Source organism: Diospyros lotus, chromosome 11 (genome assembly GCF_014633365.1).
Source record: "Diospyros lotus cultivar Yz01 chromosome 11, ASM1463336v1, whole genome shotgun sequence".
Taxonomy (NCBI): Eukaryota; Viridiplantae; Streptophyta; class Magnoliopsida; order Ericales; family Ebenaceae; genus Diospyros; species Diospyros lotus.
Genome location: NC_068348.1, coordinates 799,669 through 826,727, shown reverse-complemented (window position 1 = coordinate 826,727; position 27,059 = coordinate 799,669). Strand labels below are relative to the sequence as shown.

Here is a 27,059-nt window from a genome sequence, read left to right as displayed (position 1 = left end):
TTTTTATGTATAAGGACTAAGATAAATTTATCTAGAAAAACTCATATAAGAAGTTATATGATTTTTTTTTAAAAGTTATTAGATAAATTTAACAAATTATAATAAAAAATATTTTTATTTAAAATAATTTTTATATCCTATTTTTTCTGATCTATAATTAACAAACACTATCAAAATATACAAATCACAAAGACGTTTGTAGTTGTTGAAAACATTTTGAGGACTAAGGTTCCATTTTGAAAGAGTGATCAAAGCAACTTTCCACTCATTTTTCATCTTTTCTATCACTTTTTTACAACAACTTAAAACAAAACAAAAACAAAAAAAAATTAGAGTCCTAAATGTTCTCCCAAAGACTCCTTATAAGACTCAAAATATACCCTCAAAAAAGCACTCCAATTAGATGCATATTCCTCTCTTCACTCTCAATCAAATCAATCCAAATTATTTATAAAATATCTTATCTCTTTAGAATATATATTTTTATAATTAAAAATCTAAAAACAACAATTTAGATCAATATAATTCACAATGTATAAGTCGTGCTTGGTTGAATGACAACTATATGCGAGCTACCCCTAGATAACTAAAGCAAAACTATAAATAGAAGGGTTCATTTGTTGAATCTCTAATCCCGTATGTGTTGTCAAAAGTATTATTTTACACGTTTTAAAAGATTTTTTGATGACAAAATCAATCCATGTTAGGATAAAAATATTAATGAAATAATATTATAAGGAGCTTAGAGATGTCTTACTATTTGGTTAAGACTTCATACTTTCTATATTTAAGAGGTTTAATATCACTTAATAGTTTACTTTCGATCACATTTTATAGAAGATAAAACCCTTAATTTATCAACAATGATCTCATTCATTTTTAACATATGACTCAAACCAATTAGCTAGAATGATCCCATTCATATCTTTCATGAGTTTTAAAGAATCTTTATTCTTTTCAATTATTTAAAATGTGACAATATTTTGTCATATATATATATATATATTATTGGCTAGTTCGAGTTAGCATCAAGCTACCATAAATTCACAAATATTTATTTCACATTGTCTTTGAATGTTAGCAACAAAGGTGGGCTCCCCCACTTCTTTGTTTTCCAAGATAAGTCTTGCCATTGTCCATCAGCTCCCCTTTAATAAATAAAAATGCCATTTCAATACTAAGTTTCACATTTTGATTGATCTTTTATATTAATATTTATATCATGTGTTATATTAATATAAATATATAAAATACTATCACAAAATATCAATAAAAGAATCAAACTTAAGTCAATTTAACATTTTCGCTAAATAAATCATCTTTCTGAGGGTTATAATGCTTTTTACCAGACTTGAAACTATTTGCTCTTTCTCTTCATCATCTTGCTTTATGATGATCCATCGCTTTCACACAATGAGAATTAAGTGATTTTTTTTTATTTTTTTTTTATGAATTCAAGATATATCCTAAGAATACAACTAATTAAATCATTAAAGAATAAATCATCATCGAATTATTACAAACACAAATAAAAAGAAATCTAACAATTGTCACAACCAAAGATATATTAGGAATTATCCAATACATATTTTTTTTCTTTGTTGTATTTTGTTACTTTGTTGATTTGTACCTTTACCTAAAAAGCTTATTTGTATTTTACTACTTTACTGATTTGTACATTTACCTAAAAAGTGTATAAATAGACCGTAACTTAGAGGATTAGTCATTAAGTGAAATGATAATTGAATTTTTGTTTTTTTGTCAACTTTGATCTCTCTCTCTCTCTCTCTCATTCTTTTCTGATTTCTCTGTATTTTCTCTATTTTTGTTATTCTCCCTCTCTTTTTGCCTTATTGCCCCTCAATTCTCTCTATTTCAGTTCTGTCTCTCTCTTCATTTTTGCTCTCTCTTCCCCGCACTCTCTCAATTTCCAATCTAACCCTTCGAGAAACCCTAATACCATGACAAATAGAGAAAAGATCCTGCACAAGTTGGAGAAATTTATGTTACTAAGACTCCTAATAAAGTTTGAAATCTAAGCAATGCAACTCCAAATGACTGTCTCAAATAGAAAACTAATATATATATATATATATGCATAACATTATTACATAATTTAATTTAAAATGATTTTGGATCCACGAGTCTTAATCAATATGAAATCTAATAAGTTCATAATCAAATTATTTATTATATTTACACTTGAATTCAAAATAAAATGAGAAATTAGATCTTTGTTAAAAAATCAGAAACTTGATAAATCCGAGTCTAGACATGATTTGTCGACAAGCCTAGTGTTAACCCTAATCAAGAAACCATTATTATAGCCTTTTACTACCTGACCAACCCTCCAAAACCCTTTTGAATCTTTTCTACCATGAGTCCTTTTTTTCTCAAAGATAAAGAGTTCAGACTCTAGGAACTTGTTCAGATGGCTCTTTAACCTTTTCCTTCAGCTTGTCCTAATGGGCTGTCAACATCTAACAATGAATCCAATTTTGTGGCCTCTTTAATGGCAACTACAAACCATCCACGCGTCTTCTATTTGCTCTCCATATTAGTTGAATTGGTTTAGTTTTACCTCGCATTATATTCAAACATTGATGGATTGCATGTATTAAAATATGCCCACTTTCTCAAAATCAGTGATGGATAGGAGAGATATTGTTGGTCCTTTTCTCCACCTCTCTGAAGTACCTTTCTCACAAGTTGGGGGAAGTGTAACACATTCATACCAAGACACCAACTATTCTGTTTTTCATCTTTCAAATTACCCACTTATGCCGACTTCTTGTTTAGAGAATTCCCATTAAAATGGATTCTCCATCATCATCCACCTTAAATCTAATTGAATAAAATCGGCTATACGAATTCTAATCCTCCAATAATCTCTCTATGTCATATCTTGTGTAAGACCATTATATTCAATAATAAGTTAAAAAAAATTTCCAACCAGATCTAGAAACTCTCACACTACAAGATTCTTCAATTTCATACAACTAGGATAAAATTCACATGCCAATTCCCACCCTATCAAATGGCTAAAAAGAAAAAAAACATTCACCCAACAAACCAACTGCAAAATTGCTTACCAAAATATGAATGTTCGTATGAGCAGTCACCACATCTTGCAATATGGTCACCATGCTGCATGTCTGACATCTGATGTTGCTTCCTTAAGCTTTTTCTTTATTGATCTGAAACTGGTGCTGCCCTTCTCAGACCAATGGAAAGACCTGCTCCGCATTGTAAGATCAGCTCCAAGAGGTGATTTTGAATTTGATTCGGCTGGAGTATCATCATATTCTGCAGGAAACAATCAAATTTCACGAACAAATATTAATTTGGGCAAGAGAACGGGTCATAGACTCCACATCAGATAAAAAAGTTGAGACTTTGGACTATGTAAGGAGAATAGCCAGCACCACCAGCCAACAGCTGTTAGGTGTTAGGACGGATGACGAGCACTTAGCCGTGATACCTTGTAATGGTTTTGCACTAGGCAGGTCAGAATCATCTTTTGTCTAGAGAGTTACTAAACTTGGTTTATATGGAGAAATTTTGCTTTAACGAGGTCCCAAGAAAAAAACAAAAAAAAAAAAAGGAAGAGAGAGGCTGGAGATATGGTGCCTTTAGCTGGCTGTGGAGGTTACGGAGCGAACAAAATATGATCTTGCACTAAACGATGGCTTTAAAGGATTTAACTTGGGAAATTACGAATATGATGTGTCTATACATCTTTAACAATAAGGCCTTGTACTAACAGACAAATACAATGTCAAAGTTTTTCATGATCAAAAGGACAAAACAACAGCACATATATACGGACACAAAAAGTTGGAGAATTAGACTACCTGAAGATGCAGGAAGCTGGTAGTGCCTTTTCAAAAACTTGCTGGCTTCCCTGTCTTTCTTATGACATAATATACGGATTAAGGTGTGGGCATCCCCTAGGTACCTGCATCTATCATTGCGCGAATCCCATCCAGCTGCAATGTGTTCGCTTGAACTCATCAACATTTGGATTACAGATTCAGTCTGCAAAATAGTGTCAACAGGACAAAATCTCACTTAAATTATTCTGCATAATGGAGATTTGTCATGATGACCACAACATCATCCAGCTGTTCCTAATCAATGTGAGCCAGACCTGAAGGGAGAACAGATTTAAAACTTGATGGGCAAAACTAGCTTCCTTCTCAACTAATGAACGTGGAAGGCCTTCTCCATCAGCTACAAGCAAATCCTACAAAATGAAGCAGCAGAATTCCTGTCAACAAGTGCCTAAAGAAGCTACACTTATAACAGGTAAACAAACTACATAGCATCAAGAAGCAAAATTCTGGAATAGCACTCAGTGCAAAGTTTCAGAACTTCGCCAAATGTTGAAGCAAAATGAAGCATTAATAAGCAAATACGCTCATTCTAGACAACCAGGGGCGAGGCGGGGGCAATTCTCTTCAGGGAAAGAAGGGGAGTACTAAAACTGATGCCAATCTTCATGGCCATCGGTATAGTAATGAGGAAAAAAATAGAATTATATTCACTGCTAAAGGCAGCTTTTTGTATTGAACATATCCGAAAGATTGATGAAAAAGGTTTGCTTCTCCCAACTGTGAAAGCAATGAAACATAAATGACATAAAAATAAAAAATAAAAACATGGTGCAATGCAGAAATCCCTCCCTGGGACAATTTCAAGGTTTTAGAATGTCATATTTTGTCAGGTTATGTTCTCTTCTTTTGCAATAATGGCCTTATTTCACTCAAATTGTTGGGATGGATAGATTCTTCTCTTTTTCATCTCAACAAAACTTGTCCCACTTATAGTGGACCCACTTCCTCTAGTAGGCTCCATTTACAGTCACACAGATAACTACAAGGTAATCAAGTCATTCCTTATTTTGTCAGGTTATGTTCTCTTCTTTCCTTTGTTTCTTTGACCACTTTCAACATAATTCAAAGCAGTCCACCTTATAGTCTTTCTTTCTTGTCAAAGAAAATGGCTATTATGTGACATCAATAGAATACAACACTTAATGAAAGTGTTTTGTGATGGAATGACCATATGCATCATAGACTGCTTTGATTCCTTCTGTATGACTTCAAATAGAGCCAAACTAGAGGAAGTGGGTCCATATAGTGGACCCTGTGGAACAACCCTTGTTGAGTTGAGCAAGAGAACAATCTATCCATCCTAACATTTTGGGTGAAATGAAGCCATTTGGGGAAAATATCCTAAAATGACATTCTAAACCTTGAAATTGTCATATGGAGGGCATTCTGTATTGCACCATGTTTATTATAAACACAAGAAATAGTATCAGATTCTTAACCTTTGTGCACTAAATCATGCATGATGGTAGAAATGAAAATATTTCAATTATTCAATAGAGAAGCATGAGTTTTCAATATTTCCATATATTGGCTCTATATTATAGATTCAAAATGGAGATTGTTACCCAATACTCTTACATTGCCTTTATAGTTGATTTTAATGGTAAAAATGCATGAATGAAACATTCACGAATGATTTTCAAAGTATCTTACATTTACTTCGAGATGAAAAAACAGTCACTTAACAATTTATACTTGCTCTTTCTTAATGTTTTGAACTAAACCATATTTTAAGAATAAGTACTTGATACTTAATAAGCTCTTATATAACATATCTTTGAGGTTAATATTATTTTGAAATGAGACTGGAAGCGGTGCCATGTGCTTGAGCTCACTTCATAAAAATTCCAGTAGACTCCAAGGATAACAAGCCTGAGATGTAGATATTTGCTGTATGCCAAATAAGTCAATAATAGGAAGAGTTTGAAAGGAAACCCAGAGAAGCTACAAATGTAGACTGCCTATCTGAACAAAGAATCTAGTTTAATTGAACAACAATGTTAGGGAATTTAGAAAATAAATGGTAAGAGAATAAGCCTCCCTCCCTCCCTCTTTGATTTTTTATTGTAAATCAAACCCATTGGGAGCTGATTAATACCTAGGTGCAAGCTTCCATGGCTTAAAATAATTTGGAAAACACGCATTTGTGAGAATCATATGGCAAGAGGTTGAGAACTTTCATACTCAGAATGGGGATATTCTTGAAGGGTGCTTGTTGATTGCTTTGGGACCAAACTTCTTGTTCCACCAGAACAAATGAAACTAGAAATTTTGGAAGAGAAGCCAAGGGAATGGATGCTGCCTTTGGTTTAAGCCAACTCTACAAATATTTGTGTATTTCTCCTCCATTACTCCTACACATTCTGCTATCATCAATATACTTAATTTAAATACGTCACATGGTGAATGATTTGTTTCGTAACATACACTTCTACTTCCTTTTGAAATTCAATTTCAGATTTAAATTTTTAGGGGCAGCCTCATTCACCCTTCCCTCTTGCAGTTGCCATATTTCAGCAAACACGGGAAAGAGGAAAAACAAAACCAAGGGGAAGAGGTGTAAAAGAACCAGTTTACCTTTAACATATTAAGGTCATCTTCCATCATTGAGATATCCGAAACTGAAAATGCACGAGAAGGGCCTCCATCCAGCAATACCCAAACATAGCCTTCCTATAATATGGAACATACAAAATGAGAACCATCATAAGGGGCCTTGGCAGATAATCTGATGAGTATTGGACCATACCATTGATGCTCTGCAAATGCTTGAAACCACCAAATCTCTGAGATTGTCATCAATTGAACCACATATATGATTGAGGACCTACACAAACCGTTCTATATTATCAGTCCCTGAAGGTAGAAACTTCGGAAAACTCTAGCTGTAACTTGCATAAATAACAATTATCAAGTAAACAAAAATGGATGGAGGAGAGACTTGTTCAAATATCTTACAGTATCAAAGTATGGAAGAATATTATCCAAGCGAGCACCTTCAACGCTACCACAATATAAATGAAACAGGAACGAGTCTCTCAAATCCCAAAACACAACTTTTGCTCCTAAGAACATTTAGTGGACAGACGTTAGGGCACACAACTTTCCAAGTATCAAAGATGGAGTAAACTGAAAAATATTATAACTAATAAGCAAATATTCAGATCCCATGTACAATTCATGCTTCCATTTATTATAAAAATGATAGAAATGGCTTCAATCTAGGAGTACAAAGGACAAGTCTGGCAAGAAAACTCCTTGACTAAAGGGCACAGTTGATGGGATCCAAGTCTCATGACTAGCCATTCCTAAAAGCTTTGCTAAATCATGTCAAGTCTTTTTGTACTGCACTGAAGAAAACCAACTTTCAGTGTCAGAATTGCTGGGGTAGTGATGGATTATCCAGAACTAGAGTTTATATAGTCCAGTTAACAGTCTGAGCAGATTTACAGCAAACTTGTACCATGTCTAGACAATCATGCTCCAAGATTACCTTACAACCTCTTTGATCTAGCACAATAAACAGCAATTCTGGTAGCTTGAGCTGCTGGTGCTGCAGCAGAAGCTGCACATCCATTAAACAGTAACAGTACCTAGAGTTTAGCCATCAAGATTTCTTAATTTTACTACCATCTTTTACTGTTCATAAAACCAGCATCAACATTTCGTTTTGTATAACCTCCATCAATCACCATCTATGGCTGCTAAGTAAAAGCCACAATTTTATTTTTTGACAGTGGCTTAGAGAGCTTACGTGCTATAATGTTGAAGTCTTTCATCCATGGGCCCCATATCTCAATCAGCACAGAATGAGCTTCCTCATTTCTTGTCTCTAATTTCACTAAGTTTCTCCATATTTTTCCACGAACACAGCTCCAAGAATCATAAAAGGCTGCACCTTGGCATAGGACAAAGAAACAAATGCAACACAGGTCACAAGAATCCCCATGGAAGTGACATCACTACCTCTAACAGAGGAACTAGCCAGTAAATTCTTTTTGGTTGGAGTGGCAGTAGAAGCTACCCTCCATGTCATTGGTCCTACATTTTGCACCCATAAAATCCTTCGAGATAAATATTTTGAAACCTGGACTGAGGTGTTGAACAGAAAATATATTATAATTATTATAAAAATGCACTGAAAATGGAAATATATATAAATATATTTTCTAAAAATAAAAGAAAAACATCCATCTCTGTTTCTACCAGTCACCATATACATATATATATATATATATGTATGGATTTGATCAGAACCCAACCGTGCACATGAGAGGGGGGAGTGAGGAATGATGCTGATGTTGAACCCATAAGGGTTCAATCATTTGTCATGTACTTAGACCATAAGGCTTTTACATTGAGGGGTAGCATAGCTGTAGGGAGTTGTGCCTAGCTATAAGCACTACAATTGCACTCGGAGATTGGATAACCGTTTCTGGCACCAACCTACTGCTGAGGATCAGTATATAAAGAACTGAGCCAGCCATTTTCAAATTAGCGATTACAATTGAAGATTTCTGATTTTCCCAACTCCAATTCTCTCTCTTTCCCTCTCGATCCTTCCTCCCTCAATTCTCTAATTCTCCTCTCTCTCTCTCTCTCTCTCTCTCTCTCTCATTTCCCCGCCAAATTCTCTTCCAAACCATTTGAGAATTCTTTGTCAAATCTAGGATCTAACATTCTGGTATCAAAGCAAGCTCCTGGCCGACGATCTCTCCAACAATCAATCCACCAATGGCCGACGGCACCCGAATAAAGCAAATGGAGTCTCAATTGCAACAAGTAACAACGACGGTGGCAGAGATGCAGAATCGCATGGGATCCATGGAGGAGATGATTGGGACAGTGGTTGATAAGTTGGACGACGTCACAAATCGGTTGTGCGGTGATATGCAAAATCAGATGCAATAAGAGATGCAAGAGCAGAACAACATGTTACGTGAACAAATGTAGTAATTCATGCTCATGTTCTCCAGCCAAAATTAGGTAAGGATTTCACTTGATTTCCCCCCTAGAGAAAAGCTGGAACCAATTCTCCCGCGAATTGGAACCAACAACAGGATAGTTGAATCCTTGGAGTTTGAGGTTGAACCAGCCACCATGGGTGAAAATGTGGTAGAAAAGCGACAGGAGATACAGGTTACCTCCCCCTACCAAAACTATAATTACCTCTGTTCGAGGGGCAAAAGCCTAGATGGTGGGTAAGGCGATGTGAGAAGTTGTTCAGCATCCATTGAGTGGCCGATAGCTAGAGGGTTACCCTGGCACCTGCCTATCTAAACGACAATCGGGATGTGTGGTTCCAGGGATGGTCTAGGGTTAGAGATGGTTGTTGTTGAGTTGCATGATCTAGATATTTTGATGATGACTGCATCCATGCCAAAACTTTAATGTCTTCTTATATTATTTTCTTATAGGCTTATTGATATGTTTTGTATTCCTATTTTGATTAATGATATGTTCAGAATATAAGTTGAGGTTGCCTTGAATATGTGTAAGGTCAAGGAACCTTGATAGGTGCATCTATTAGTATGATTGTTCTTATATGTGTTATATTTGCTCTAGCCATATGTTTTATTGATATATCTTTTATGTTTTTCTTTGGGGTTATCCTAAAAGATAATGCATGAGTGGTTTGTGGAGCTCATGATATGCTAAGTGTTTTGTGGCATCATTACTCAAGTTATAGAGTAATGTATTCTATATATGTTGTCTAATGTTTAAGTGTTAAACATCAAGTCAGCATCATATCTTTTGTGAAAAAGATCATATACTCAAGTGTGGGTACTTGAGCTTTGATTCATAGGATTTATTGTGCCTTATTCTTCATGATAAGCTTGCGTCAACAACCTTAGTATTTGTGTGATTTATCTTGTTTCTGTTATTATTTGTCAATATGCTTGATATAATAATAGGATGCTCTAAATTTTCAAGGGATATGCTAAGTATCCTAATGTGTTAGTGTCATGGATAAATGTCAAATATCCTCATGACACTTAGAGTAAGCTTAAGGTTGAGAATAGCTTAAGTACTCAAATATGTGAAAGCATTTCTCAAATTTAAGAGCAACGTGCTTTAGTGTCAATCATCTAAGCTCTTGAGAGTATGCATATGTGTGCTTAGGCAAGCAATTCCAAGCTCTAATTCATAGAACATAATTTCCTAAAGTTCTCAAAATTTTGGAAAGATCTCTTAAAGAACTTATAATACTAAATGCATGTTGCTTGATAAGTAAATCATTCAAGTGTTTATAGGATTGTTGATTTCAAACAGTATCTTGTCAAGCTGCTTCTTAAGCTGATAGTCGAGTGATGGTTAATCACTCGAATAAGAATATAGATGCAATTAAATGGTGCTATCTTAAAGCATCTAGATATAGATAGAATTTAAATGCTATATGTTCTCAAGCAATACTTCCTAAGTGTTGCTTATGTTTAGGTTAAATGCATTTGAGTAATAGATCTCTAAGGTTCCTATTTTTCAAGAATTACTTAATGTATGCATTAGTAGTATATGTGGCTGAGGGCTTATGGGATAAGAAATCATGTATGCTTTGTTAAGTGTATATGTGTTTTTTGTGAATGATTGATAAATCATGATGCTAGAATTAGAGCATCTTGATATGTGCTCTTGTCTTGGTATATAAATGAGTTTTCATTATGATCAAGCTAGAGTATCTTTGTGTTAATGATGTGCTTTATTTCAGTCAAGTAAAATATAAGTTACTTGACATATGAATGTTTCTATGTGTTTTGTATCCTTATGTTTCATGCTGAAATGATTTGAATCTAGAAATAGGATGTTTTTAGTTGAGTAATATGTGTTGCTCTCAACTTGCTATCAAAGCCATGTGCTTTAAGGATATCTCTTGTTCATGGCTCCTCTAAGGTTTTTTTTTTTAAGTGGATGTATTTGGAAAGTTAGATTTATCCAACTTTCACAAACAACACTTGTGTTTATTTGAGCTATAAGAAAATTGAGTTTTATGGATAATCTTAATGCTTATGATATTTAGATGTACAACACTTGTATTTATTTGAGCTATGAGAAAATTGTGTTTTATGGATAAGCTTAATGCTTATGATGTTTAGATGTTGATATTGAGGAAAAAGTGTTTTGATGATGATATTCAACATTATATTGTTTAAATGATAATCAAGTGAGGCATAGCATAATCAAGTGTGTTTGAATATATATCAAGTGTATGCTTCTTGCAATCAAGTATTTATTGCAAGGTTTCGGCTATCTCAAAATTAATCAAGTGATCTATGTGATAGCTGAGTGTTATGCCTTTGTAATCGACTAAGAGATGTGCATAATCGAATATATTCTTGTATTAGTCGTGTATGATGATCCCATGGTCGAATGTTCATGATTATAAGGCTTTAATTGAGTATTTTTAAGAGCAATCGAGTGTATGTTAATGGATAATTGACTATTAGTAAGTGATAGTCGAGTATTTTATGAGAGCTCTCTGTATTTCAAATTAAATCGAGTAGATGATAAGTTTACTCGAGTATCTGATGAGTTCAATCAAGTATCTGAAGTATTATAGAGTGCAAACAAAATATACTAGATTATAAATTTCATTAGTTGAGTAAGTGCCTGAGTTAGTCGATTATTTTTGTACTGAAAGTTAAAAATAGAGCCGTTAAACTAGCCGTTGCACGTGCTTTAAGGCACAGATTGGACCGTTTGAGTTCTAAAAAGGCTCTAAATATTCCATAAATAATTGGGCATGATATTTTAATATTCTAATGATTATTTTATGAAAAAAGAAAGATGTCATTGTAGATTCTCATCCTTATAACAACAACTATAAAAGGAGATGAGGTTGAAGATAAAGGCTGTCGTTCTTGAATTCTTCCCCACTAACTTGAGCCAAAAAAATTCTTCAAGCTTTCATCTTCGAATAGAAAAAGAGTGCTTACATTCTGTTTATTCTTTCTATCTCTCTTTTTTGTTGTGAGAAGCATCTTTTGTACTTAATCTCAAATCTTGTGAGAGCTTCTCTAGTTGGTTTCAAATTGTAAATTTCTTATATCTTGTTGTGGTTATGCCTGATCCCTAAAAGGCAAGAGATTGCGCCTAATCCTTTGAAAAGGCAAGAGGTTACGCATGATCCTTTAAAAGGTAGTGGTTTCGGTTGAGCCTTTAAAAACCGATTGTATTGGTTATTGTCAGTGAAAAGCGGAGGTTACAGCTACACCTGTGAAAAGCTGAAATTATAGTTGAGCCTAGAAAAGCTAAGTGGATTGTTAAATCCTTGGTGAGGAGACAAGAGAGTGGAGTAAGGTAGTTGAGCCCGAACCACTATAAATTTTCTATGTGCTGCATTGTTTTCTTCATTTCATTTCAGCACTTTCATCTTTAATTCGGCAAGCTTTATTTCTATCTCAAGTGTTTTCTTTGAGTCATTTTTCAACATCCTTGATATTAGTTTTAAAAATCTCAACAATAGTTGACTAAAACATTAAAAGAATCAATCCTTTTGTATTAAATTTATTCTACTTTAACTCACTTCATTTTTTGTCAATATTTTATTTAAAGCATCAGTCTTAGTTATTGAAAAGCTCAAACTATTTTATCCAAAGAGTGTTTAAAATCTAAGAAAAAGTTTTTAAAACCCAATTCACCCCCCTCTTGGGTGTCTATCCATTCTTTCGGTTGCAATTGGGAAGAATTTGTTACAAGGTTGTGTGAGAGGTTTGGAGATCGTGGCACGATGGATATAGTAGAAGAATTTAAGTTGAAACAGAACGGGATAGTACAGGAATATCAACTCAAATTTGAGGAGCTGAAATCACTCATGCTGATCCGTAACCCATACATGACCAAGGAATACTTTGTCTCGAGCTTTGTCAGTGGCTTGAGTGATGAACTTAGGCCAACAGTGAAGAAGTTGAAGCCTAAGACAGTGCAGGAAGCAGCTGAGGGTGCTTCACTGCAGGAGTTATCAATGGAAGCATTAATGAAGAAACAGAGGAGGCAAAGTAAGGGAGGAAACCAGGGCGCGATGCAGGCAGAAGGCAAGGTGCAGAGGAAGGAACTCACTAAAACCGGTGCAGGATTCAGATATCAGGCAGTTCCATCATCTGCCCCATCCTTGCAACAAGGGGGGAAACTCATAGAATAAAGGAGACAAGCTGGTTTGTGCTTCCGATGTGGGGATAAGTATTCACCGGGGCATCAATGCAGGCTGCAGTTACTTCTATTGGAAAGGGGAGAAGATGAAGATGACATTGAGGAAGAAGGGCTAGCAGTAGTGAATGAAATGGAAGAAGAGGGAAATGGAGCAATATCCCTACATGCAATTAAATGGATGGCCAGCAGTAAGATAATTAAAGTGGAAGGAAGAGTGCATGATGGTACACTCATGGTTTTGCTCGATAGTGGGACTACCCACATCTTCATTGTCGAAGGGACGGCTAAGAAGATGAACTGTAAGCTGGCTAGCACACAGCCGCTATTAGTAACTGTTGCTAATGGCAGTAAGGTGGTGAGTAAGTCTGGTTGCATGGGCTTCTATCGGAAAATGCAGAGGGAGACTTTTGAAGCTGACTTGAGATTGTTGAAACTCGGGGGCTGCCACATAGTATTGGGGGTAGATTGGATGAAGGGGGTGAGCCCGATTAATTTTGATTTCAATAAGATGGAAGTATCCCTCGAAAAAGAAGACCAGAGGGTGGTTCTCCAAGGGAATGTGGAGATGGGAACTTACAAGATGATCAAGGGAAAAGGCTGCAGAAATTTGTCATGACCCTAGGAGCAATAGAGGGGCAATATTGTAATAGGGTTACAATAGTTTGTTAGGAGATATTTTGTAATCTATTAGGAGCACATGGGTACTGTTATGAATTCAGTTAGCAGCCAACTATGCCTATAAAAGGGCTACTTGTAAGAGGATGGAATGCTATGTGAAATGAGATTGAAATCCTTTCCTTCTAATTCTCTCTATCCGTTTCTCGATCCTTTCTGATTTCTCCCTCCCTTTCGGCTAATTTCTCTCCCTCCTTTCAATTCTCTTGTTCCAATTCCCCCCCTTATTCCAGTCTCAACCCTAGGTAACCCTAGGAATGTGACAAAATTGTTTAGGAGCAAATTATCTCAGGTGGCACAACTATTTTCAATTGAAGTTGGGGAGGAAACAAAAGGTCATGGGGAGCTGGAAGGGGGGTGTATGATGGCCATCCACAATCAGCCTCAAGCCTCATCTTAGGTACACGAATTAGACCTACTAGATATACTACTGGTTGAATTTCAGGACCTATTTGGAGAACCTAAGTCAATGCCACCTAAGAGACCCTTTGATCATTCCATACCTCTCCAGCCAAATGTTGAACCAATAAACATTTGATCATGCAGATACCCTCCCAAGCTTAAATCAGAGATTGAAAAGCTTGTGAAAGACATGTTGAACCAATCTATAATCAGACCAAGCCAAAGTTCTTTTGCCTCACCCATACTCTTGGTTAAAAAGAAAGATGGTACATGACATTTCTGAATTGATTACCGTTAGCTCAACGCCATTACCATCAAAGATAATTCCCAATTCCTATCATTGAAGACCTATTAGATGAACTTAAACATGTCTCGGTATTCTCCAAATTGGACCTTAGATCCAGTTATCATCAAATCTGTATGAACCCTAATGACATACCAAAAACAGCTTACAAGACACATCATGGCCACTATGAATTCACCGTAATGCATTTTGGCCTTACCAACGCCCCAGCCACATTCTAAACCCTCATGAACCAAATATTCGAACCTTACCTTAGAAAATTTGTGTTGGTATTCTTTGATGACAACAAAGAAGAGAGAAGAATAAGGAGAAGAGAGCAGAAAGAGGAGAATACCAATAGAGAATCAAATTCTGTATCATAGTCTCCAATCTTAAAATGTTAGAAATATAAAAAGGTCTAGAATCCTACGAGAAGTAAAATTCTAGATAATTCTGAAATATAAAATAAATACTAAACCTAAAATGATTAGGCTCAGTGCTTCATAATCCTATTTTCCCTCCTAAAATAGGTTCGATATTCTTGTTCTTTATTCCCATCACTAAATCTCCTGCTAGTATTTTGTCCGCATATGCTAAAAAATTTAATGCTCTCCCAGTAAAAGCAAGCATACTCCACATTGGATAAGTTAAACGAACATACAAGAACAATTATAACTATTTGCAAATCCTATTTGAGGGTCCATAAATACCTGAAAGAAATGCTTTCATAAATACATGAAATACATATGGTGTACTCTGGACAAAAATACATAGAAATGATTAATCACATTGTTTCACCTGTGAAGTCGCAGATTTCCCTGATTGTATCAGCAGCAGTGTCCTTGATGCTATCAAAGTTGGCAATAAATAGCTCATCAACCAACTCAATACTTCTCCGGTCAGGGCTCTTTGAAGGCTCTAGGGATTTTTCCTTGGCTGAATGTTACAGGAGTGTGTATTTGTGATTAATTTCATATTTAAAAAATAGAGAAAAGCATAAAAATTGATATTCTGAAGCAAACCTACAACTTCATAACTATACTACCAGAGCATAGGAAAGACGTCAAATCAACAAGTCACAGCACAGAAAACCCAGTTTCCTTTATCCTTCAACGGTATGGATTTATTCCTTGCTCTTCACTGTGCTGTTTCAGTTAGATTTATTGTCTATTACACATGGGAATCCATGATATGCATGTTTAATGTGCTGAATGGAACCACATATTTATCCAAAAATATTCAAAACCTACTAGATCAAGCCCACAGCATTCAAGTGTTAGTAACTCTACAATCATGAACCCATGCCAGGTTTGACACTTGTAAAATTGTGAAGTACCAAAGTGGAACACTTTTAACACTTGGAGAATACAGAATGTGACCAACATGTCTAACTGGACAATGACTTTACCTTAAACTCCCATTCCATTAATTAAAAACCCTATATTAGTTTCCAACATTTATCTTAAGTAAATATGAAATTCAATTGTGCCATAAATATGTTGGTCTGGTTAATATAAAATGCAAATGATTTAGAAACATAAGAGAAACCACACAGGTTTTAAAAACATATGAAAATATATTGGAACAAAAGCTAAGAGCTATAGAAATATTCATGCAAACTCAAGGCACAAATAATGGAAACAATTCAATACAAAAAAAAAGAATTGACATCATACAAATTGATCTTATGAATTATAAATTTACAAGGGTAAATGTAAATAGGTTCCAATAAGATAAAATTGACCAAATTATCAAAAATAGAAATTACTGCAATATAGTGGAGAAACATAAATTGTTCCCACAATATAGCAGATCTGTCTTGCAAGCATATGCTCTAAGTGTTTTTTTTCTCTCCAATGACAACATCAAGAATTGAGGCTTGTGAGAATGATAGACAAGAAAACATAGTACCATTCAACTTTATTTTGTTTTAATTTTGGACCGCCATTAACCTTCTGCGAGTAAAAATCTTTAAATACTGGCATGCCCTACATGGGTGGTTGATGTGGCTGCCCCCTCAGTAATTTTTGCCACATCAAAGAATCTCCATCAGCAACGATGGGTGGCAAAAATTATTTATATAATTATATTTAAATATGTTTATATAGATTTCTATTTTTTGATGTGGCAAAAATTACTGAGTTGGCAGCCACCTCTGTAAGCCATGTCAGCATTTAACGATTTTTCTAATGGAAGGCTAATGGCATCCGAAATTGAGGCAAAATTAAAGTTGGATACTACTATTGAAACAGTTAAAAATTTAGTCCAAAATTCAAACAAAGGAAAAAGTATGAGGGTGAAAACGGCTTATAGTTTCAGAAATGTTTTGTAGAGTTTAGGCAAGTTTCAACAAGCTTCTTTATATTTTGTCAGAGCACTGGAATTTGAGTTGGGCAGTGCTACTGAGTTGGACAGATCAATCGAGGGAGTTACCGAAGGGTGTCAAAAAGACCAAAATACCCTTGCCCCAAATTGCAAATTTTCAAAAGCTGCCATTGCCTTGCTCGCTGCTCTCTCCTCTCCACGGTCGCTGATGCAACCACTGACCGCCGCTGCCTTCGCCTTGCCGCCTTGCTGCCGTTGCCTCACCTCGTTGTCGTAGCCTTGCCTCATCGCCTCTCCAACCGCCACTGAGGCGATGCAGCAACGGCAACAAGGCGGCAAGGCGAAGGTAGCGACGATCAGCGGTTGCATCGGTGGCCATGGAGAGAGAAGAGAGCAGCGGACAAGGTAGTGGCAGCTTTTGAAAATTTGCAATTGGGGCGAGGGCATTTTGGTCTTTTTGACACCCTTCGGTAAGCCCCTTAGTAGCTTTTTTAGGCAAAGTAGATTAATTCGTTTGAGTTCTCCACTAGTATTCCATGTCAATCTTCTAGGAAACTGAAACATTCGGTCTATCTTCATCACATCCTGAATTAGTTGACTAACACTAGAACATGTTCTCATAAACTACTTGTCCTAATAAGTAATAACAGAGTCAACCACAATGTTTTTTATGTGAAAGTACAACCATTCTATGTAATTCCACATTTGGGTATGAATCAAGTATAAGGCTCCCTAAGGATAAAACAGAGATATTTAATTGTGTAAGAAATGTGAATCATGACAGGACTTGTAGAACTTACACTGTGTTTGATTTTCATATTGTCCAACAAGTGCCCATGATTTCCTAATTCCATCTTCTAGCATGTTAACCTGTTTCTGAATATACTGCACAAAGGAATGGCATGTTATGCAGATAGTAAAACATAACAGAAAATGGAATGGCATGTTATGCAGATAGTAAAACATAACAGAAAATGGAATGGCATGTCATGCAGAGACAAACTACTTCAACTAATGAAGTGCACAAAACTCTCCAGATGACGAAGGGTTTTCTATTTTACACTCCTCTAAAAGGGAAAAAAAAATAGTCTATATTATGACAAATTGAAAATAGATTTTAGTTTCCTATCAAGAGCAACAAGTGTCATGGGAGCCATAAAATACAAGAAGAGATGGGAACCATAAAATACAAGACGAGCCATAAAATACAACAATAACAATCACAAGTCTTAATCCCACTAGGTGGTTTTGGTCACATGAATTCTAGAGCTCCAGCAATCTCTATCAACAGCAAGTTTAAGGATCTCCCACCAAGTTCTCTTTGGTCTTCCTCTCCCAACTTTGCTACAAATTTCCTCTATTTCGTGAACTTGCCTTATGGGTGTTTTTGTTAGTCGTCTCACATGTTCAAGCTATCTTAATTGTGACTCCCACATCTTATTTTCAATAAGAACCACTCTACAATAACATTCTGATTTTAGGTATGCTCATATTTTGCACATGTTGCATTGCCTAACAGTTTGAGCCATACAAGAAATTGGTCTTATAGTCAACCAATAAAACATAACTTTTAGCTTTAAAGGGATTTTACACTGGAAAACATTCCCAAGAATCCATGTTCTGCAAAATTCAAAACAATCTATAAAACATACAGACTATGGCCCAGATACACATGCTATGCAACTATAGAGGAACCTCAAAGTTCTATTCTTCATGTACCTCCTTGAAGCCTCATTGACTTCAAAGGTTCATAGAATAGCTATCCCTCTTCCTCCACAAGCATAAAAGTTAACAGCAAGCACCAAAACAGACACCATATCCTTCCTTTCCCTTATCGTGTTACACCATCCCAAATAATGAAATAAATCCTCTGTTCTGTAGAAAACCAACAGGACAAAGTAGAACGGCCTTCATATCTACCACCCTCCAAATGCATAAAATAATAAACAAACTCCCCTGCTTCTTTGCGCATGCAGCAGCAACTGAAAGGACTTCTCTTTATTTGATCAAATTATTTAAGGCAAAGATACACTCATGGATAACCAACCATCCTAAAAAAAGCAATCTTGGAGGATATATCAACTCAACAAGTTTTCACAAAACAGAAAGCCATAGTTAGATCTAAACCTGAAATTTTGAACATTTTATGTCAGGAATCTGAAACATGAAGGATCTCTTTGACATACTTAGCATGATAAGTCCTTAATGCAAAGCAAAAAGGAAGTCTCCAGGCCAGGAATTTGATCATGCATAAGGTAGTGTAAACTTAAATAACTGGTGGAAAGGGAGCTTACACATTATTAAACTACGACTTTTTGAAATTTTGCCAATAAATTTAACTATTCTATAACCTGATGAGACACGGACAGTATTCAATTTAAGTGTCAAAAGATAAAACTTGATAACTAAGATGCACAAAGACTTTCCTGTTTCAGACACACAAAAACAAGGAAATATAACGGATTAAAAAAAATTAGGGTCTTCATTTATCAACCTAATATTAGCATTTAATAAGAGGTCATCCAATAAGAGGTTTTGGGAAGGAAACCATAAGATGCTGATGACTCTTTTATTAAGTCAAATGAAGGTGTAGAAGTTCTAGGATATTCTGGGCATGAATACTAGTAACAATTTGGAGCACCCTTTTGAAGTTTGAACAGATGAAAACATTCTTCTTCAAAACTCAATTTCTTTCTAATTGTTATTGAAGATCCACTCCATTTCAAGGACCCTTCCTGATTAATTGCTTGCTGATGTTTCAACAAGATCAAATACACCTCCATCATTCTCTTTGCAAACTTTGAGAGTATCATGTTCTTACCTTTTCAGTTTCAGATAATATCAAATGTCAAAGGAGCAAATTTCCACAATCTCAAATCTACAAACTTATCATTGTGTTACTAAGACCAGTCTTCAGCCCGCAATCCATAAGAGCACATAGTTTTTCTCCCTTTGCATATGGATGATCTGTAGTGTAAGCTCATAAAATTAGCCTGTCTGGTTCACTAGTTTCACACCATTCTAACTTTGTGTCAACTTGTGGATTGACAGTCATTTTTAATGAAGGAATATTTCTTTAATGAAGAAGAAGAAGAGGTCCCTCCATTACATATTTAGTAGATCATTCTAAACAGTTTTGTTGGCCTGAAGTTTCTTTCTGGCCTAACATGGAATGTGTAGGAATCTTCCTTTTGATTAGATTGTGCCTTTTCTTATGGGTGACATAACTAGCTCAACTTCGTCAACTGAAGTCCTGGAGCAACAGTTCTGGCATCTCAGGCAGGTTACGGAAGCTGGTTCAGGACATCTGTCCTGGCTTGCTGTGGACGTGGTACCTCCACCCACCTCTTAGCTCATTCTGCAACATAAGAATAGTTCTCCTTCCAGCTTCATAGTTCAGAGTTCAGGTATCCACCTTAGAAGCTTATAACAGTATCAGCTTACTCTTGCCCTTAAGAGGTGTGGATAGAAAGTTTTGTAATCTGTCTAACCACTAAAACCTTATTAAAAACTAACAAAAATTATTCATTAGCAATGCTTCTATAGGTCCTGATACAATATAAAGCCTAAATTCTTGCTCATTTAAAAAAAAATATAAAGCCTAAATTCTTGCTATAAAGGGGAACCAATTTGAAAATTAGATAAAGGTGTTTGATTCAACATATAATTCTTTATTATTGACATAATTTAATTTGAAATATAAAGCTTCCAATAGTGTTGAACATAGCTAAAAGGATACAATTCACTACCCAAATCTTATGAAGTCAATACAGAATGGTTAAAAATAGGAGCTAACTTGGTAGCAGAACAAGTGATTGATGTTCAATCACTGTGCTAATTGAATTGGTCCCTTTTCTTTCCTTTTAATATGTAACTGAATTTCTATCCACATGTTTTCGTTTTTCATTGTTGGTTCGCTTATTTTTGTTTCTTTGTTGGATAGCAATCTCTGAAAGCCTTTTAAGGCTTTTAAGGTTATTTAATACCATTCTTCCATGCTGTTCACCCCTCTTCTATTACCTTGACCCTTTGTGCTCTCAACTGCAAACTTTTGATAGGCAAAGAATACAATTTTTCCCATTTTTACAAGCAATCATGAACGGTAAGATTCGAAACACTTCCTAGATAACTACGAGAAAATGATTACACAATATCTAAAAGGTGAATCAAAATTCATGATTCTTCTCCAGCTTAACAATAGTGCAGATACGCATTCCAAGCTTCATCTTTAATGGGGCATCACTGAGTACGGTTATAGATTGATGAGAAATGAGCATGCTATTTCCTATAACATAGATCACTATTTTGACTCACCTCAACAATCAACCAAGTTTTCTTCTGAATCGTTTCCTCTTTGGATTTTTCAAGATGCCAAACTTCTCTCAGTAACTTCTATCTAAGGCTCCCTTTACAAATGTCAAATAATTCAGAATGATTTCCTACATGGCCAATCAAAATCTCTTCCTTGAAAGGAGGACCTTAAACAAGATACGAGACCACTATTTTTCAGGTTTTCATTTATTCCCAAAAGAAAATATGATGTTTTAGGTTTATCTCTTTCAAACTAACAAAAAACCAAACTAGCTTTAAAGCTAATATGAAGATTTGAATGGGAAAATATAGGAGACTGAAGTATTAAAGATATACTACCAGTGGAATAAACTTTTGTAGATTATAGTTAATTTATGTGATCAGCTGATAATAAATTCAAATCAGATGGCACTCACTTGAAGAGTGTTCAATCTGATGCAGAGCGTTGAGATTGTCAGTGCATTCAATTTATCATTGACTTCCTCTTCAAGAAGCACACTACCATACGACTTTTTCTTTGTTACAGGAAAGACTGTCTCCTCATACCGTGTCAAAGAAGGAACAGAAGGGTATAGATGGTGTCTCTCAACTGCATTATTCAGTACATCATAGTTAATACCCACAACTTCACCAAATGTGACACATCAATCATGACAGACATAGCCATGTTAAGGTATTAAATCAAAATAAGAACTTCCCACAAAATATTTACAGCTGAATCTTACTGTTACCAGGGCAGAAATATGCTGGGACCAAATAATGTGTTGATACAGTCTGTGTAATATTTTATTGACTGTATAGTGCCCACTTTGCATGGGGTATTTATACATTTGGAGAAAGCCTGTGATAGAGTACCTAGAGAAGTCTTGTGGAATGTGTCAAAGAAGAAATAAGTTTGGATTGCTTATATACAGGTTATTGACGACATGTATCATCAAGCAGAACACTTGTGAAAGAGATACAGAGATTTTCCCAATTACAATTAGATTATATCAAGGATCTGCATTGAGTTGTTACCTCTTTGCACTTGCTGTAGATGAACTCACAAAACACATCCAAGAAGAAGTGTCTTGGTGTATGTTATTTGCAAATGATTTTTTTTTTTTTTTTATAGATGAGATAAAAGAAGGTGTGAAGAATTAACTTAAATTATGAAGACACACCTCAAAATCCAAAGCTTTTAACCTAAGAAGGTCAATAAGTGAGTAGGTGGAATGCAAGTTCACTAAAATCTAAATGTGAAAGATGATATTATTATGAAACTTGGAGATCAACTTATCGAAAAAAAAATGATCAATTTTGATACCTTAGGAGATTATGGTGAATGTTACCCATAGAATCAAAGCAGGATGGTTAAAATGGAGAAGTGCATCCAGTATTTTTTATGATTATAAAACTCCATTAAAGCTAAAAGAAAACTTTTATCAGACAATTATAAGACCATCTTTATTGTATGGTTTAGAATGTAGGGCAGTTAAGTGCCAACATGTGCAAGATATGGCCGCAGTTGAGATAAAAATGTTATGGTGGATGTGGATGTGCAGCCATACAAGAAAAGGACAACATAGGAAATGAGATCATACATAATAAGGTGGGAGTGGTACCTATTGAAAATAAGAGAAGGGAATCAGGATTAAGATAGTTTGGACATATTAAAAGTAGACCAAAAGAAGCACCTATGAGGTGGGTGGATGAGATGGAGGAAATTTGTAGCAAAAAAGGAAGAGGAAAACCAAAAAATGCTTAATGGGAAACCCTTAGACATGAGATAGGACATAATGGCCTTAGAAAGCATATGGTCATGAATAGATATGGTTGGAGACCTGGAATTCAAATAGCTGAATCCACCTAGTGGGATTAAGCCTTACCCCTTGAGCCGAAGTAAAACAACCTATATACTACAAATTAAGGGGGGGACAGGTATAATAAATAAAACATCAACTTTAAGATAGGCTTTACCGTGGAATACACAAGATAAACAGTTGAGAAGAATGGGGTAAGTATAAGAATACAGAAACAAACACGAGTAAACAGCATACAGCTACTAAAAAAAAAGGATACAGAAGCAGTATGGGGATACAGCCAAAAGTTTATTTTTATTAATTCAATCTCAAAACAATAAATACAGAAGACATAAAATAAAACACTAACTCAAGATTTAAATAAATTAACATTTCAAAGATATTACAGTATACTGAGTAAAAACTTAAAAACACTAACAACATTCAATATCATGAAAATACCACTTATACAGGTACTTTGACTCGCCTAACAAATACTTGACACATACAGGCACAATACCCATTTTGGAGTCTCTGTGACTCATAGACAGAAGCATATAAGCATTCAGTTTGAATATCCTAGTAAACTTTGATGTGACATACCTATCTGGTTGGCCATTCTCAGCAAATAGGTATCCAAAGTATGGAAAATTATAGACAGAAGAGCTCGTAAATGTGCAATATCCAGTGAGAGACTTAAGCCAAATAATTGATCCACAGTCTGCAAATTAAGAGGATAGAAGGGCCATAGAAAAAATTTTAATAATAATGCTAGTGAAGCCCAAAGAAGAGGAGTGAAAAAGAAAATGCAGCAACAGCATAATTATGGAATTAATGCAAGCCAATTAAACATGGAAATGAAAAGGAGGAAGGGGAATAGAAAGATTTTAAAGAACTTAATAAAACAATCTCTTGATTTCCTTTCTCTATTCTGATAACCAAAAATATCTACATTTAAATGCATCAGACGGATGGAACCCAAGTATCAAAAACAAAAGCAAGAAGAAGAAGAAAGAAAACACTACATCATTTTGATATTTTTTGGTGTATAATGTATATGGCATAAATATTTATATACATATGATAGCTTTTAAAGGCTTAGAGAGTGCTACTTCTATTTAAAGGGTTACATTCTTTTGTTCCTTTTCTCTTGACCAAAAGGCAGGCACTCATTTTTGCATATCCTCCTTTATGCAGTTTATAGATGATATTCTAGTTCTTGATAAGAGTTACTGAACTTCAGTTTCCTACATTTCTTTGTACAGGATTCACCCACTCTTAAGGTTTATTTTTGTGTGTGTGTGCGCATGCGCACTTTATGTACATCATTATTTATTCAAAAAGAAATTATCATAAAAAGAGAAGAATGATACACCCAGAGACAAGGACTCCTTAAAGAGAAAATTACACAGAGCAAATAACAGAGAAAGTATCTCTTAAAAAGAAATTTCAAAGAACAGAAACCCATCTCAGCCAAGAAGTCTGGCTACAAATTGACTCTCCTAGGAATCTAAGACAACTAAATAGATATGCCTACACACAAAAAGACTTCCACTCTTAAGTTTTTTTATGATGATATGTGTTGTAAAGGTATTACAGAAAATACTGCAGTAAAGTAGTAGAGGTCAAGCCTTGATAGCATGGTAAGGTGGTTCTTTTGTGACCAGAAAGATCACGGGTTCAAATTGTAAAAACAGCCTTTGCAAAAAAGTAAGGGAAGGCTGTATACAAATATGATCCTCCACCGATCCTTGCAAAGCAAGGAGCCTCATGCATTGAAAAGGCCCTTTTTATCCCCTAATAGAGTTAATCTTGATTTTGCAATGAATCAATGATACCAACCTCCTCTATGATCCTGAAAAGTTCAACTGCTGATGCTGCATGCTTTTGCTGATGTGACAAAGGCTCCCATTCCTGCATAAGAAGAACAAATACTTTGAGAGTGAGATGTCAATGATCAACCCATGAAGAAAGTGTTGCTCAAAATATGTCAGGCTCTCACAAATAACATACCTTCTACAAAATAAGTTAAAGATAAATACTAGAATATAGTTTCTTAGGCAGCAAGAAGTATGCAAAACATATTTGGTATAGTTACACTTTATCCCCTAGTGGTCTATCAAATAAGTGCGTACCATGACCATAATTCAAAAGTGAACACATACATGCTTTATATTAGTGTGAAATACACTAAATCTGTCGATTTTAACTCTATACCTGCTACATGAGGCTGATACAAAATGTAGTAAACCACTCCAGCCATTAGGGACCCATGTCCTTGTTTCCTTCAAACCAACCCACACAGGCACCAGGAAGCAAGCCATATCCAGTACCACCATTACCTGATTACCATTTTATTTTGTATTTCCATCCCTTCTCTCTTACAGTTCCCCCTTACACAATTTTAATTTTAACTAATTTCATTTAATACAAGTTTACCCCTGAAAAAAAAAAGGAAATGAATTCATGCATAATAAATAGTGGCTAGAGGTCTAAAATTTATGTCACCTACTAGGATTAAGGCTTCTGAATGTTGTTATACAGAAGATATGGACATGAATAGAAATTATTATAAAGTCTTAGAATTCATGTAATTGACTTCACCTAGTTAAGGCTTATAATGATGAAAATATAAAAATTTCTGCTACTATGTAAGAAAGATACTTGAAAGGGGACGAATAGTGTGTAACACTCTGAGTGTTATTAAAGACTTCTTAGAACTTAACACCCACCCCCCCCACCCCACCCCAAAAATAAAAAAAGACTTCTTAGAGCCCTTGGCATACACATAGATTTGTCCCCGCCCTCCTAAACATACGCCCATATCTTGTTATCTCATCTTCCTTCTCTCTAGACTAGTTTCATGTGTTTTCACATAAATGCAACAAAAAATAAATCACAGTAATAAGCTAGAATATTCTTCAGTGTCAGAGTGACCTCAAGATCAAAAACACGTCCTGTCCATTCCAAGATGAGATCATGCTGAGCAACAATCCAGTCAAGAATAATTGGCTTTGAGACTTCTCCAATCTGCATGTACAGGAGAAGAAACATTGATTAAAATCGCATTTTGCAATTTACCTAATTAAAAGCCACACACAGTTTACTGTAAGTGTAACGAACACAACATAATAAGGGAACTTTAGATTTTGTACTTCAGCAGATATGCTCATCCTGAAAATTGCTGCCAAGGTTTCTTTTGTTAAAGTCAATTGACAAATTGCTTTCCACAGTTATCCTAACCTGATAAGGATCAAACTGTAAATTGCAAGGAGAATGTGAAGCATTATCTTCATGCGCAGAGGTATAGAGCCAAGTCAGGTCATGCTGCAACTTATCAGCTGCAGGAAGTACTGACCTGACATCTTCACTAAGACATGATACTCCCTTGAGGAATGGTTTCTATGGATCAAGAAAATCAGAAGAACAATAAACACAGACATAGCAAAACAGCAAGGTCTGCAAACTGCAATGAGTTATGGTATAGAAGCAAACCAGTCTTTCTCCATAAAATTGGTGCAGCAGAATGGCTGAGACCTTCCCAGCTTCAGAGTACCACTGTCGTAGCAGTGGGAAAAATAAATTCAGCTCCTTCTCAGCAATCAACCTCAGTTTGTTTGCAAGTAGAGCCAAAGGATGTGTCTTTTCTATTTTAGATTCAAGATCTATGGTCTGTGTGACCTGAGATTTTTAAGGCATCGTATCAACTTCATCTAACATACCAGCTATCTAAAGAAAATAAACCAGTGTAGTCACGAACATGACAAACCCGATAGCATGCAGCTTTGATGGATGTTTCCACATATGTTCTTAGCTTCCTACTGACAATCTCATCTGAAGCATCAGATTTTTTAAACTGCAAAAACATAAAACTATGCCCATAATAATAATAATAATGAACTAACAACTACTACAGGTATTTATTCAAATTAACATGAAAGATAAGCTAAAATCAGAAAAAACAAAAGGCACACGAAAAAAGTGTTGAAGACCAAGAAGGAAGAGAAGAAGGGAAGATTAAAAGCATAGAACAAAACTGTTAGGAGGTCCTTGACTCAATGAACTTGAAATAACAGCATTTCAATTAAATTACCACATGTCCTGTTTTAACTTTTGCAGAATTAAGAAGAGATAAAGATGAGAAGGGATAAAGATAAAAAGCCCAAGTATCTAGGAACAACTCCCTTACCTATGGACTTAAGATATCAGGTGTCAAATGGACAGATATGTATTCACTAATAC

General features: G+C 35.3%; 1 protein-coding gene across 7 annotated transcripts in view; it reads right to left on the bottom strand.

Moving 5' to 3' along the window:
• Positions 1 to 1,551: 1,551 nt before the first annotated feature.
• The window catches only part of LOC127813103 (protein unc-13 homolog), a 36,437-nt gene continuing 10,929 nt past the window's right edge, over positions 1,552 to 27,059 (bottom strand). For 6 of the 7 annotated variants that reach the window (XM_052353860.1, XM_052353863.1, XM_052353862.1 and 3 more), the window contains 15 exons: positions 26,587 to 26,673; positions 26,313 to 26,498; positions 26,061 to 26,219; positions 25,755 to 25,847; positions 24,660 to 24,731; positions 23,421 to 23,538; positions 21,453 to 21,625; positions 17,526 to 17,610; positions 15,199 to 15,336; positions 6,855 to 6,961; positions 6,646 to 6,723; positions 6,474 to 6,569; positions 4,151 to 4,246; positions 3,855 to 4,038; positions 2,904 to 3,306 (listed from right to left, as the gene is read on the bottom strand). In XM_052353860.1, coding sequence (XP_052209820.1) covers positions 3,140 to 3,306; positions 3,855 to 4,038; positions 4,151 to 4,246; positions 6,474 to 6,569; positions 6,646 to 6,723; positions 6,855 to 6,961; positions 15,199 to 15,336; positions 17,526 to 17,610; positions 21,453 to 21,625; positions 23,421 to 23,538; positions 24,660 to 24,731; positions 25,755 to 25,847; positions 26,061 to 26,219; positions 26,313 to 26,498; positions 26,587 to 26,673 — 1,839 coding nt within the window. In that variant the 3' untranslated portion in view covers positions 2,904 to 3,139. Of the gene's footprint in view, positions 1,983 to 2,903; positions 3,307 to 3,854; positions 4,039 to 4,150; positions 4,247 to 6,473; positions 6,570 to 6,645; positions 6,724 to 6,854; positions 6,962 to 15,198; positions 15,337 to 17,525; positions 17,611 to 21,452; positions 21,626 to 23,420; positions 23,539 to 24,659; positions 24,732 to 25,754; positions 25,848 to 26,060; positions 26,220 to 26,312; positions 26,499 to 26,586; positions 26,674 to 27,059 lie in introns of those variants that run through there. The other variant, XM_052353861.1, reaches the window with a different exon arrangement.